The 16,145-nt window shown below is 39.8% G+C and overlaps 1 protein-coding gene across 1 annotated transcript in view; it reads left to right on the forward strand.

Moving 5' to 3' along the window:
• The window catches only part of IL1RAPL1 (interleukin 1 receptor accessory protein like 1), a 1,525,014-nt gene that overhangs the window by 768,323 nt on the left and 740,546 nt on the right, over positions 1–16,145 (forward strand). The window contains exon 3 of the mRNA XM_056558792.1: positions 15,725–16,004. Within this exon, the coding sequence (XP_056414767.1) occupies positions 15,725–16,004 (280 nt within the window). The remainder of the gene's footprint in view (positions 1–15,724; positions 16,005–16,145) is intronic.

Here is a 16,145-nt window from a genome sequence, read left to right on the forward strand (position 1 = left end):
TATTCCAGGCAAAACCTTTTTTTTATATATATCAACTGGCTTCGGAAAGTTAAACAGATTTGTAAATTACTTATATTAAAAAATCTTAATCCTTCCAATAGTTATTAGCTTCTGAAGATTTCTGTCTAACTGCTCAATGATGATGTCACGTCCCGGGAGCTGTGCATAATGGGAGAATATCCCCATAGGAACTGCACAGCTCCCGGGACGTGAGTCATCAGAGAGCAGTTAGACAGAAAACAACAATTCAACTTCAGAAGCTAATAACTATGGGAAGGATTAAGATTTTTTTTAATAGAAGTAATTTACAAATCTGTTTAACTTTCCGGAGCCAGTTGATATATAAAAAAAAGTTTTGGCCTGGAATACCCCTTTAACTACACCCAGCGCCTAAAAACACTGAACTATCCTTCTTCTGTGATACCCAGTGCAATTTGGCTCCAGCCTCCACTCACCTTTAAAGGGGTACTCCGGGGAAAAAAAATTATCTTAAATCAACTGGTGCCAGAAAGTTAAACAGATTTGTAAATTACTTCTATTAAAAATTCTTAATTCTTCCAGTATTTATTAGCGGCTGTATACTACAGAGGAATTTCTTTTCTGTCATGACCACAGTGCTCTCTGCTGATATCTCTGTCCATTTTAGGAAATGCCCACAGCAGGAAATGTTTGGAATTTCCTCTGTAGTATACAGATGCTTATAAGTATTGGAACAATTAAACATTTTTTTATAGAAGTAATAAAGTTGATTTAAAAAAAAAATAATTTCCACCGGAGTACCTGCCTTTCACTGCTCACTACATGATGGCACAGTCAGATATATAACTCATATCTCCCACTGTGCCATCATATAGTGCGCGGTAAAAGGCAGACAGAAAATAGCAACTAGCAGGGCTCTGTACACTGAGGGCAAGTAGGGCTCTGTACACTAAGGACAAGCAGGGCTCTGCATATTGAGGGCAAGCAGGGCTCTGTACACTGAAGACAAGCAGGCTCTGTACACTGAAGACAAGCAGGGCTCTGTACACTGAGGACAAGCAGGGCCCTGTACACCGAGGACAAGCAGGGCCCTGTACACCGAGGACAAGCAGAGCCCTGTACACCGAGGACAAGCAGGGCCCTGTACAACGAGGACAAGCGGGGCTCTGTACACTGAGGACAAGCAGGGCTCTGCACAACGAGGACAAGTGGGGCTCTGTACACCGAGGACAAGTGGGGCTCTGTACACTGAGGACAAGTTGGGCTCTGTACACTGAGGACAGGAAGGGCTCTGTACACTGAGGACAAGCAGGGCTCTGTACACTGAGGATAAGCAGGGCTCTGCACAACAAGGACAAGTGGGGCTCTGTACACCGAGGACAAGCAGGGCTCTGTACAATGAGGACAAGTGGGGCTCTGTACACTGAGGACAGGAAGGGCTCTGTACACTGAGGACAAGTGGGGCCCTATACTGTGAGGACAAGCAGAGCTCTGTACACTGTGGACAAGCAGGGATCTGTACACTGAGGACAATCAGGGCTCTGTACAGTGAGGACAATCAGGGCTCTGTACAGTGAGGACAAGCAGGGCTCTGTACACTGAGGACAATCAGGGCTCTGTAGACTGAAGACAAGCAGGGCTCTGTACAGTGAGGAAAAGCAGGACTCTGTACACCGGGGACAAGCAGGGCTCTGTACACTGAGGACAATCTGGGCTCCGTACACTGAGCACAAGCAGGGCTCCATACACTGAAACAAGCGGGGCTCCGTAGACTGAGGACAAGCGAGGCTCTTTACACTGAGGATAAGCAGGGCTCTTTACATTGAGGACAATCAGGGATCTGTACATGTTAGGACAAGTAAGGCTCTGTACACTGAGGACAAGCAGGGCTCTGTACATGTTAGGACAAGTAGGGCTCTTTACACTGAAACAAGCAGGGCTCAGTACACTGAGGATAAGCGGGGCTCTTTACACTGAGGACAAGCAGAGCCCCAACCTGTCATGACCTCCCCCCCCCCAAAGACTTGCATTCAGGGTGTGTGGCTGTGACATCAAGAAGGGGTGTGGCTGACCCCGCAGCATTCGGTACACTTAGTTCCATGCTAGCCAGTGGAGTAGCCCTTTAAGATAATGTTCATATTTACTGAGAGAGGCCTGAGATGCAATCGTCTGTACATGGCTTCCTGCCTAAAGCATTCAGAACATTTAGTGCCACGCTGGCCAGTGGAGTACCCCTTTAAATCTATAAGCCAAGCTTTTCATTTCAAGACAGTAAAACATCTATTCTAAGATGCCATAAAGTATAAAAATGAGGTGGAAATAATTTTATGGATAAAATATGAGATCGGGAAAAGCCTGATGCTGTCAGAATCTGACTAAAAGATGCATACATATTTAAGAACCACACAAACAGATGGATCTCATTGCATTTTTCATTTTTTTATCTTCTCAAGAAAGGCCTTCACCTATTGCCATGCTTAAATTACCACGACATAACAATAATTTTGATTTCCTTATTTTGATTGGAAAGTTGCAAACCCATATCACCTCAAAGGACCTAGAAATTGAATTGACTCTAGGCCTACATGCCAGGTTGTGGAGTTGGTATTTCAATTTTCTATCAAGCTGAATAATATTTCCTCGCATAAATGATGCCTTCTATGCTGAGTAAAAGGGAAAAGCCCAGCCAAAGCCTTAAAATGGACTTAGGTAGGTTTACTGTGGCCTGTGGGACCTTGTTTGTATTTTGGAATGATCAAGTCTTAAGAACAGTAAAGCACTGAACATTTACATAATCCCTGGAAGCTTTCTAAGAAAACATTCTGAATTGTAAGTTACAAGACCCCAACATTCCAGCACTACACCATAAATATTAAAATAGGTAACATGGCCTATTTTCAATTACATGAAGCTTCTTTTGTGAATATTTCAGGTGTTTTTCAGTCTGTGATTCACAGAATTGATTGACAGCTTTGCTTAATTCGTAATAAAATGTAGGGAATAGGTGACCGATATAATAGAAAAAAACTAAGAAAAATGTCGGGATATTTTCTTTGTGATAAATAAACTTGGTTTCTAATTAAAATCTATTCCTACCTCTTATAATCATCATTCCAAAAAAAATAGAACACTATTATTGATATAAAGGAGAAAATATTCATTGTTTTATGTAATCTGAATTACATTTAATGTATTTAAAGGGTATTAGAATATGGGGATAACATTCTAACATTAGAACGCCCCATTTAACGCTTAAACAGTGTTTTCTGCTTTTTCATCCCTATCTTCCAAGTCTCTCTCCAAGGCTCTTAGGTTCCCCAGGGTGAACTAGAAGTACTAAGAAGCCCATGGTTGACATGACAACTAGAGATGGGTGAATCTTCAAAGATTCCTTTCAGGTCTGATTTGGATTGAGATTTGCATGTGCCCTAAATCTAAGGCAGGAGTCCCTGCTCCTGTACAGTACATTGAGCAGCTGGGCCCGGTGAAGAGGGCTCATCCCAGTAAATGCAGTAAATGAAAGCTGCATTGCATGTAGCATAGTTATCTTACATCTAGGCTGCTCAGTGTACAGGAGTTGGGATAACACAAATCTGAAATTAATTACAAAACAATTTGAATTCTACCAAAATTTACATAGTCTACAATGTTAATCTCATCGACATTGCCCTACATTCAGGATTGGGATTACCTTGCCCCTGTTAGTGGATGCTAACTGTATAACACAGCCAAAAATAGTTCACAGACACTGTGTATCTGAAGATGTGTCCATGGCGTCTCGCTGCATGTCCTGGTATCCTATTGCTTCCTGTGGTGGGATAGATCTGCTATAACAGGTGATGTGGCTCTTCCGTAATTCCTCCAGGTTAACACCCTGTTCCTGTATCCATCTTTTATTGTATCCTATTGTCTGACATTATTACCCTGTGACACTCCGTGCTGTTTTTTCTTTTCATATTTCACTCTGTATATAGTGAGAGCTGTGCACCTGAGCCTGCTCCATTCTTCCCTCCCTGGTGTACTTGTATATCATATTGAATACCAGAGAAGGTTAACAAATATCCCTTAAAACACTAGGCACAAATTAGTCTGCAGGTGGCACCACTGCTTTAACTAAATTTGACACATCTTAGCACAAAAACACGATGGAAAACACCTCATCCGAGCAAAAAATTCAACGATGCATAATGTGAATACATATCAAAGTAAGTCAAATAGAAAAGGAAAATAGTGGAATATACATTGGCACTCACCCATCTAAGATGTTACTTTTATTGATTCAGTAAAAATTACACGCCAGCAGGTTTAACGGAAAAAAAAAAACCTCTCATTTAACTGGCCGGACGGATATTTTTAAAGAATCAAAAAATGTTACATCTTAGGCAGGTGAGTGCCAATGTATTTTCTATTAGTTGTATAACCATGGCCGCCCCTACTGAGGTATAAGTTAGCTGGAGATCATTAAAGGGGTATTCTGGCCAAATACATCTTATCCCCTATCCAAAGGATAGGGTATAAGATGTCTGACCGTGGGGGGCCCGCCACTGGGACCCCCGCAATCTCTATGCAGCACCTGCATTTTATGAGGGCCTGCGTCTCTAGTCTCGGGAACCTCTTTGTTTCTGGGACTGGAGACGTGACGTCATGCCATGCCCCCTCCATTCATGTCTATGGGAGGGGGCGTGACTTCTGTCACGCCCCCTCCCATAGACATGAATGGAGGGGGCGTGGTGTGACATTAAGAGTGGGCATGGCATCACATCTCCAGTCCCGTAAACAAAGAAGTTTCCAAGACTGGAGACACAGCCCCGCATAGAATGCGGGTGGTGCACAGAGATCGCGGGGGGTCCCAGTGGCAGGCCCCCGCGATCAGACATCGTATCCCCTATGCTTTGGATAGGGGATAAGATGTATTTGGCTGGAATACCCCTTTAACTGTCTCGGCCTGCTAAAGTGGCATGTGCTCATTATTAGCCCCTATGTATTCTGGATGATAGAAGGAAACTCTGGGGGATAGACATCAGTATCTCCTAAAAGTACAGATGGAATTGTGTTGCTTCCATTTTGCAACATCTTTAAAGAATGTAAGAAGTAAATAAGCATAACATGAACTCGGACACAAGTTTTACATGATAGGCTCATTGTTGAGTAACTGTTTAAAATATAGCAGAAGCATTTTTCAATAGCACAGCCCTTTGTTATGTATACCTGCATTAAGATTTGTTGTTACCTTGTTCTCTAATTTTTTTTTATCCTTTTATCACATCTGCAATATCTTGGCAAGAACTTTTATGCTGGAAACCAAAGCTGTTGTGTCTGCTGAATAATGAAATAACAATGGAAGAACAATTACATTTTAAATAACAATGAACTCGCATGCAGTTATTGGGGTCCATTCACTTCCGCAGCCTCATACAACTGTAAGGGAAAATCCCTTATCATTTTCCTAAAAGTGAATTATCTATTTGGAGTCAGTAGTTTTCACAGGCGCTTACAGCCTTACCCATGGGTAGCAGGTAGAGCTATACAAAATATGGGAAATATGTCATGTAAGGAAATCAATGCTGATAAAATCATCGTACTATGAACTTATTGTTTGAATAGTATTTGAACCTTTTGCATGCAAGTGTCCCTTTTGACTTCCCTTTTTATAGGTATATTACATAGTGGTGCCATTGAAGTGAATGGGACTCTATGACAGTCACCTTAACTCGTACACTGTAGATTTCTCAGTGGGAAACTAATAGAAGGTGAAGGGGCACAGCATTGCTAGAGCACCAGGCCTCTTCATTCTAGTCATCATAGGGTTCGTGGCTCATATGGACCCTCTTATCCCTGCTGGAAAAATCCTCTGATATGTTCAATGGCATGTCATGAGATGTTCAAAAGTGAACATACCCTTTAACAATATTTCACAATGTTGCTGTAAGATAGATAGTTAGGCAGAAGGATGAGACAGATAGATAGATAGATAGATAGATAGATAGATAAATAAATAGATAGTACTTTTGTATTTTAACATCATTACCCAGTTTAAAATAATCAAGTTTTCTGTAGTTTGGGCATTTAAATGTGTAAGTCAAGTACAAATACAAAGCACCAATAAAAACGAAATAAAAAGAGCAATCCTTGCTTTGTAGTATCTGGTCTACATGTCTTATTTCTTTGTAGTTAAGAAAGTAAAACAGTCAAGGATCAGCTCACCACTCTGAACAGCAGCAGGCATTGGTGTAGGGTCCGGAAGCACGGATGCAGGGAACCGCTATTCCCTGTAGACATAGGACATGAAGAAAGTGAAGGGTCCAGCTCCCAGAAAGATAGGTCCAATAAAACTTAGCATTTAATTCTTACATATTAAAATCAGGATTTTCAGTAAAAAACAGAAAGTGACATGTCCCTCTAAAACATAGGAGTGAAACGCAGGCGCATTTCGAACCTAATCATGGCAGGGATATCATCTAACAAGGTGGTTTATATACCAACATACATGTGGAAAATGAAAAACACACCGTGTTGCAAATCCACTTCCCAGCTTCTCAGAATCGGAACTGACATGACACCAACAAGATGTCAGCTCCAAAACACAGGTGGTGGTAATTCTGAATATTGCAAGGTTGCACACACCGCCCATTCCTGGAGCAAAAGGAAAAAAAGGCAGTGCGTGCAATTCCGTGTGTCGCTCCCTTACCACATAATGTGAATTATGGTCTGCGGTGTATTGTGCACATGGATCTAGCGCAATTCATAATGAATATACATTTCACAAACAGAAATATAATGCTTGCGCCAGATCGCAAATCCCCATTATGTATGAAAAAATGCATATTGGATTGCAGCAATGCTAAAAACGTCCATTAAACCAGATCACATGGAATTGCACGCACTGCCTTTTTTTTTCCTTTTGCTCCAGGTATGGGGGGTGGGTGCAACCTTGCAATATTCTAAATTACAGCCACCTGTATTTTGGAGCTGACATCTTGTTGGTGTCACGTCAGTTCCGGTTCTGAGAAACCGGTAAGTGGATTCGCAACAAGGTGTGTTTTTCATTTTCCTCATGTATATTGATCTATAAACCCCCTTGTTAGATGGTATCTCTGCCATGATTAAAAGCTTAGGCTCGAAACGTGTCGCCGTTTCACTCCTATGTTTTAGAGTGACATGTCACTTTCAGTTTTTTTACTGAAAATCTTGATTTTAATATGCAAGAATTAAATGCTAAGTTTTATTGGACCTATCTTTCTGGGAGCTGGACCCTTCGCTTTCTTCATGTCTTATTCCTTTGCACCAACATTACATTGAAGTCTAATTCATATATATTTTTATTTTCCATTTTTTATATACAGTCTTTTTTTGTATCCCAATTCCTACATTTGCACCAGTGCCTCTAGTTAAGAGAGTAAAGATAAGATATATTAATTGTAATGCATTATTAATCAAGCCTAGATGTGGATAGTGGGTGATAAGGTATTTCTTTTTTATTTGAACTTTTTGACTTTTCTTTTATGTCAGGTAAAATCTAAAGCATACAAAAGTTTTCTTTTCTTTTTTAAAAAAAGGATTTGAAACATAGTTACAGTGGAATATGAATCAGCAGGTGATCTGGAACTTGAAATATATTTTCGGAAGTGAAACTGCACAAATTGGATATGTCTTAGCTTCCTTACATTAAAGTGTCTCTTCCGCTGAGTATATTTTGAGCCTAAGATGAATAGTCACATTTTGCTATATTTTTATTATGCAGAGCTATGTTTTGTATACTCAAATGTAACCAATGTCTGGAAAAGAAATTGAAATCAATAAAGTGCAGAAGTCAGTGCACAGTACACAAGCTAAATTGCATCGGATAAGAGCAGAATAAAAATAGGTGGTGGAAAATGCAGAGGAGCAGTAACCCAGTAATGTATAGTACATAACACTAAAGCTGTTATATGGGTAAATTGCTTTTAGTAAGTAATGGTTTCCAAGCCAACCATGATTCTTCACACAAGGAGTAGAAAGGCTAGCCAAGACAGAAAATAGTGTACGGCCTGAATTGAAGGGAGAAAAAAAATACACATTTAAAACATATTTTAATATTTCTTCATTCATAAGCTGTTACTAAACAAAGTGAGGAACAAATATTACTAAAAAATAAACTAAGTATTTATATGTTGGTCTTAAAATTATATGATAAAACCTTATTTTTTTATTTTAAAGAAACATCTAAATCCTTCACCCCTAGACATCTTATCTCCCATTGCAAGGATAGGGAATAAGATGTCCTAACCGCAGAGGTCCCGCCGATGGGACCCCCAGCAAACTCCATGCAGCACCCAGTGTTCTAAACAGACGGCCATCATGCCCCCTCCTATAGACCTTAATGGAGGGAGCATGGTGTGACATCATGAGGGGGCATGGCGTGATGTCACTACCCCTACCATGGGAACCCAGCGATCTAAACATACTGTTTAGAATGTCGGGTATTGCACGGAGATTGCTGATGGTCCAACTGGAGGGGCCCCCACAATCACACATCTTATCCCTATCCTTTGGCCCCCTATAGTAGTCACATATAGGACAGGTGGCAGCACATACCTGTGGCCCTTTGCGTTCAAGTCTGTATATCATACCCCTTCCTAATAAAAATTTTAATTAATCCCCTTTTCCCAATTTTCCAAATAAAAGTAAACTAAATAAATGAATTAATTCACTCCTGAAGCTGGATCATCCCATCAACTCCTGTGCCATTAACCCCTGCAAGCAGTTCATTGGATGACCCAGTCACCGACACAGTCTGCCAATATTAAGCAAGGCGAAAGCTATTGGTTTGTTTTGCCAAAATGGTTTTCTTTACAAGTGAAAGGAATTCATATGACATACTATTGCTGAACTTAAACTGTCCACATGTACTGGGGTATGGTGTTCTCCCAGACAGGAGAGTATTGTGGTGCACAGGGTTGTGTTAGAAAACAGAAGAAATATTAAACTGAAATGGTAATGCCAACAAATATATCCGTATGATCAGTAAGCGCTTCTGTATTCCAGCCTGCAATCATTGGTGGCCTCTTATGGATGCAGTAAAGGTTGACTTGTATTGACTGTTGTATGGAAGGTCCTATGTGTGTGCTTTGCTAATGTGGCAAGAAGGTGCACGAGTTACAGTATATGAAACAGAAGAGGGTAATGAACTGAGAGGGGACAAGTTTAAGTAATGTACTTATACATTTGGATGAGACTAGGAGATCAATACAGGTTTAGTTACAGAGAAGCAGGGGAAATTGTTGCTTCAGATGTCTACTCTCAATTCATGAAAATGTATGAGCAGTAAAAGTGACAAGGGTCTATGAGACGTTTGCGAAAATGACCGGGAGATTGTGGAAGAACGAATCGGTATAGAATTAAGCAGCATCTAGAAACAAAGATATATTGTAATGTTGTTTGACTGAATTAATCGATTTCCTTATGCCGAGACTGCATATGGCCATATACCAGAGCTGGTTTTAAAGAGGTACTCTGGTGGAATATATATATATATATATATATATATATATATATATATATATATATATATATATTTTATTTTTATTTTTAATTTTTTCTAAATCAACTGGTGTCACATAGTTAAACAGATTTTTTTAATTACTTCTATTTCAATATATTAATCCTTCCAGTACTTTTAAGCTCTCTGCTGACACCTCTGTCCATATCAGGAACTGTCCAGAGCAGGAAAGGTTTGCTATGAAGATTTGCTTGTACTTTGGACAGTTCCTGACATGCACAGAGGTGTCAGCAGAGAGCACTGTGGTCAGACTAGAAAGAATTCCAGAAAGAAATACAACTTCCTGCGGAGCATACAGCAGTTGATAAGCACTGGAAGGATTAAGATTTTTTTTAATAGAAGTCATTTACAAATCTGTTTAACTTTCTGGCACCAGTTGATTTAATTTTTTTTACCCCTTAAAGGGATTTTATTTCTGTTTATTTGATTTGTTTTCAGACCACATCACTGACATAAACCAATGCATACAGTACCCACTGACTTTAAGAGAACAAACATAGTCTAATAGTTGGTATGTTTGGTCTGTTTTCTGAATGTATTTATTTAATCATTTTTGCAGAAAAGCAAAGTCTACAGCAAGTGATCAATTCCTGTACATGTCACTAATGGGGAAAATAGACCAATACAGAGCAGAGTCCTCTAAAGGTAGAGGTGATCTTTATAGCCACTCTGCATTACGAAAAAGTGAGGATGGTCCCGAGTTAGGGATTTTTTTTACCCCTCAAGCTGTAATTCTTGTATTAGCATTGATACAGTCTTATGGGGACAGAGGATTAAAATGATACCCTACTTATATAGGTTTGATTTTGCCAAACTTTGTCAAAAATGTATATGTTTAAAATTGTCATTTTCTGACCCCTATAACTTTTTTATTTTTCCGCATATGGGGTGGTATGAGGAATCATTTTTTGCGCCGTGATCTGAATATTTTAGCGGTACCATACTTGTATTTATCGGACTTGTTGATCGATTTTTATTCATTTTTTCATTATATAAAAAGTGACCAAAAATACACTTTTTTGTACTTTGGATTTTTTTTACGTGTACGCTATTGACTGTGCGGTTTAATGAACAATATATTTTTATAGTGTGGACATTTCCGCACGCGGCGATAACACATATGTTTATTTTTATTTACAATGTTTTTTTTTTTTTATGGGAAAAGGATGCTGATTCAAACTTTTATTAGGGAAGGGTTTAAATGATCTTTATTTGCTTTTTTTTCCACTTTTTTTTGCAATGTTATAGCTCCCATATGGGGCTATAACACTGCACACGATGATCTTTTACATTGATCAATGGTTTCTCATAGGAAACCATTGATCAATGATTCTGCCGCTTGACTGCTCATGCCTGGATCTCAGGCACTGAGCAGTCATTCAGCGATCGGACAGCAAGGAGGAAGGTAGGGACCCTCCTGCTGTCCTACAGCTTTTCGGGATGTCGAGATTTTGCCGCGGCGATGCTGAACAGTCCACTGAACTAGCCGGCATTGATTTACTTTCAGACACGGCATTCAACTTTGAACGCCACGTCTAAATGCTTAATAGCACACAGCACTGCGATCAGTGCCACGCTATTAGCCACGGGTCCCGGCCATTGCGAGAGGCCAGGCACGACCCGCTATGACCCCACGTTATAGAATGGGAGTGGGTACAGTTACGCCCTCCATCCTCAACAGGTTAAAGGGATGTATATATACCATGCCCAGAGCATACTGGGATTCTGAATACACTGCTATTGAGCCTTTAAACACTAATAAAAGTGAAAAAATACAGTATGGGTATGTTTCATATATTCCTATTGACTCCAAGCTAACATCTGGCCACAGTGGTTTTGGCCCAAAACAAGCCATTTGTGGTTTACCTTTTCTTCCTTCCCACCTTCTTTTGTGGGGCAAGTTACACTTTTTACTAGCACCCTTATTATATTATTTATTGTAAAAATTATTTGTAAGGAAATATTTTAGTCAAAATGCAATTGAGCAATTTTGTGGAGCAATACTTTTTTTGGTTTTCATCAAATGGTAATACTAACTTTATTCTATGGGTCAATACAATTCCAATTACAGGAGAGAAGGCGCTCCGTAGGGTAATACCACCGGAGATGGGGGGGAGGGGAGAGTAAAAGCTGATTTAAAACTGCTCACCCTGGGTGGTTATGTAACAACATACACAACAATGGGAATCGCTTGGATACAATGGTCCATCTGCAACCCTCCTGATGTGGGATCCGCAATGTGTACATGCGAGAGAAGGCTTCAGTAAGGGGTACAGGAGTACGTCGGCACTGAATGCACCCAGGACACAGCAGGTAGGAAAATAAAGTCCAGTTTATTTGATGCAATGCGTTTCCCTGAGCAAGCGCAGATTCATCAGGCATGATGCCTGATGAATGCCTGATGAATCTGCGCTTGCGCAGGGAAACGCGTTGCATCAAATAAACTGGATTTTATTTTCCTACCTGCTGTGTCCTGGGTCCGTTCAGCGCCGACGTACTCCTGTACCCCTTACTGAAGCCTTCTCTCGCATAATACAATTCCAATGACAGCGAATGTGGATAATTTATGTTTAGTTTTCTGAGAAAATACAGTGGGGAAAAAATGTATTTAGTCAGCCACCAATTGTGAAAGCTCTCCCACTTAAAAAGATGAGAGAGGCCTGTAATTTTCATCATAGATATATCTCAACTATGAGAGACATAATGAGAAAGAAATACATAAAATCACATTGTCTGGTTTTTAAATAACTAATTTGCAAATTCTGGTGGAAAATAAGTATTTGGTCAATAACAGAAGTTCATCTCAAAACTTTGTTAAACACCCTTTGTTGGCAATGACAATGGCAATGAGGTCTTCACAAGGTTTTCACACATTGTTGCTGGTATTTTACCCCATTCCTCCATGCAGATCTCCTCTAGAGCAGTGATGTTTTGGGGCTGTCGCTGGGCAACACAAACTTTCAACTCCCTCCAAAGGTTTTCTATGGAGTTGAGATCTGGAGACTGGCTAGGCCACTGCAGGACCTTGAAATGCTTCTTACCTTCGTTGCCCGGGTGGTGTGTTTGGGATCATTGTCATCCTGAAAGACCCAGCCACGTTTCCTCTTCAATGCCCTTGCTGATGAAAGGAGGTTTTCACTAAAAATCTCACGATACATGGCCCCATTCATTCTTTCTTTTGCACGGATCAGTCGTCCTGGTCCCTTTGCAGAAAAACAGCCCCAAAGCATGAAGTTTCCACCCCCATACTTCACAGTAGGTATGGTGCTCTTTGGATGCAACTCAGCATTCTTTCTCCTCCAAGCACGACTGGTTGAGTTTTTACCAAAAAGTTCTACTTCGGTTTCATTTGACCATATGACATTCTCCCAATCCTCTTCTGGAGGATGCTCTCTAGCAAACTTCATATGGGCTCGGACATGTACTGGCTTAAGCAAGGGACATGTCTGGCACTGCATGATTTGAGTCCCTGGCGGCGTAGTGTGTTACTGATGGTAGCCTTTGTTATTTTGATCCCAGCTCTCTGCAGGCTATTCACTTGGTCCCCCCATGTGGTTCTGGGATTTTTGTTCACCATTCTTGTGATCATTTTGACACCAAGGGGGGAGATCTTGCATGGAGCCCCAGATCGAGGGAGATTATCAGTGGTCTTGTATGTCTTTCATTTCAAACAGGTGCCATTAATACAGGTTACGAGTGGGGGACAGAGGAGACTCTTAAAGAAGAAGTTACAGGTCTGTGAGAGCCAGAAATCTTGCTTGTTTGTAGGTGACCAAATACTTATTTTCCACCATAATTTGAAAATAAATTCTTTAAAAATCAGACAATGTGATTTTATGTATTTTTTTTTGTCTCTCATAGTTAGGGTATACCTATGATGAAAATTACAGGCCTCTCTCATCTTTTTAAGTTGGAGAACTTGCACAATTGGTGTCTGACTAAATACTTTTACCCCCACTGTATATGACTTGAGTAAAAATCTGTTCATTACTATGTTATATAGTTTTTAACAGTACCACCTTTGTGCAGTTCTGACTATTAGATCTTTTTTTTTATTATTAAAAAAAATTATAAAAATAAATGTGGGATGTAATGTGACCAAAAATAAGCAATTTTGGTGTTTGGAATTTTTTTGAATTTACACCATTGATTGTGAGGGATCAGAAATGTACTGATGGGATACACCCACAGATACTAAAAGAGCTTAGCGATGAGCTAGCAAAACTGTTAACATATTTATTTTGCCAATCACTGGTAACAGGAGTTGTCCCGGAAGATTGGAAGTAAGCAAATGTATCCTCATTCATAGGAAATGTAGTAGAGAGGAATCAGGGAACTATACACCTGTAAGTTTGACATTAATAGTGGGGACATTTATTCAAAACCCTACTAAAGGATAGGATTGTGGAATATCTAAAATCTCATGGATTGCAAGATGAAAAACAACTTGTTTACTTTAGGGAGATCATGCCAAACTAATCTTATTGATTTTTTTGATTGGGTGAAAAAAATAATAAATGGTGAAGGTGCAGAAGACTTAGTTAGATTGTAGTAAGGCTTTTGACACTGTCCCACAAAGAAGAATTATCAATAAGCAGCAGTCTTTGAGCTTGGTCTCCCATATTGTTGAATGGATTAGGCAGTGGTTTAGGGACAGACAACAGAGGGTTGTAGTTAATGGAGTATATTCAGAGGAAGGTCTTGTTATCAGTAGGGTACCTCAGGGCTCTGTACTGGGACCCATTTTGTTAAATATCTTTATCAGTGATATTGCTTATGAAGGTCTTGATGATAAGGTGTTGGTCTTTTTACTATTGACACAAAGATTTGTAACAGGATTGATATTACTGGAGGGATACCCCAAATAAAGGATTTGGGTAAACTAGAGGCATTAAGCAGTAGAAAGAGGGAAATGCTTATGCCACTGTCCAGAGCACTGATGAGACCTCACTTGGAGTATTGTGCGCAGTACTGGAGGCCCTTATCTCCAGAAGAATATAGATACTCTAGAGAGAGTTCAGAGAAGAGCTACTAAATTAGTACATGGATTGCAGGATAAAACTTACCAGGAAAGGTTAAAGGACCTTAACATGTATAGCTTAGAAGAAAGACGATACAGAGGGGATATGATAGAAACTTTTAAATACATAAAGGGAATTAACATGGTAAAGGAAGGAAGTATATTTAAAAGAAGAAAAACTACCACAAGAGGACATAGTTTTCTGCAGTAATATGAGGAAGTATTACTTTACTGAGAGAGTAGTGGATGCATGGAATGGCCTTCCTGCAGAAGTGGTAGCTGCAAATACGCTATCCTTCATATAAGATAGAGATAGGTTTAAGGCTATCCTTCATAAAAGGAAGGCACAAGGACAAGTCATGAGTATTCAAAATACTAGGTGTGCCAAATGACTCTAGTCTGCCAACACATTCTACGTTTCTATCTATATTTTTGGTGCTCCATTGCTAAAGCCTGACAAATGCAGGCATCAACAAGCTCTGAGCTTTGGAAAATGCTGAGGCATGGCCTTAGACTATCCTGGCAACCCATCGGCACCCCTCAATAACATTCCAGGGTTGCCAATGGGGCCACTAGTCACCAGGAATGATCGGAATTTAATGTTTAAGTCGATCACTTAAATGAGGAACATCGGAGCAATCTGTTATCCACCAGTGGATTATGGCAATGACCCGATTCCCCAAGAGCTATACTCCCGAGCCTGTCCTGTGACATACATGAACGTCATGGGCCGGGGAAAGGGTTAATCCAATATGAAAAAATAAATACACTTTTTGTCAATGGTCAAGCGTATACCTGACATTGTACTGGAAGGTTGTTTTGTATCTTTCCCAATTACACTATGTATAAATAAAACTGTGTATAAATAATTTACCACAAGTACTTCACTTCAAATCTAATTCATTCACGCCGAACTGATCTGACACAAATTATTGTGACAGAAAGGTGTAAAAGTATTATAACTATTTGCCAATATTATTCTACATGCTAGTAATGTGTCAGCCAACACATTACAGGAATCAGTCTAATGCTGAATATTTGCATAAAGTGATGAAACCCCAGAGTGTAAAGTGAATTATAATCCACATTAGTTACTTTATCAGATTTTCCAATATTATACAATGTAGCTATGCAGAAGAATAAGGTAACATTCAATGTAATGATGATGTTTGTCTTTTTTCTTGCAGCGGACGGATGTACAGATTGGTCAGTGGATTACAAGAAATATCAGGTCTTAGTTGGTGAACCTGTTCGAATAAAATGTGCACTATTTTATGGATACATTAGAGCAAACTACACATTGGCACAAAGTGCTGGACTCAGCTTGATGTGGTATAAAAGTACTGGGCCTGGAGATTTTGAAGAGCCGATTGCTTTCGATGGAATAAGGATGAGCAAAGAAGAAGATGCTATTTGGTTTCGGCCTACTGTGACAGAAGACAGTGGTCTCTATGCATGCGTTATAAGGTAAGTAGTGACCTACTTGATTTCACTGAAGAGTTGGGTGTTACTTGAAAACTGGAGCTGTCATGTATAAAACGGTATGAACAAGAGACTGTCCTGCACATAACACTCCACCTACAATCATAGTACCAAGCCCAGAAAATC

Source organism: Hyla sarda, chromosome 2, assembly GCF_029499605.1.
Source record: "Hyla sarda isolate aHylSar1 chromosome 2, aHylSar1.hap1, whole genome shotgun sequence".
NCBI lineage: Eukaryota > Metazoa > Chordata > Amphibia > Anura > Hylidae > Hyla > Hyla sarda.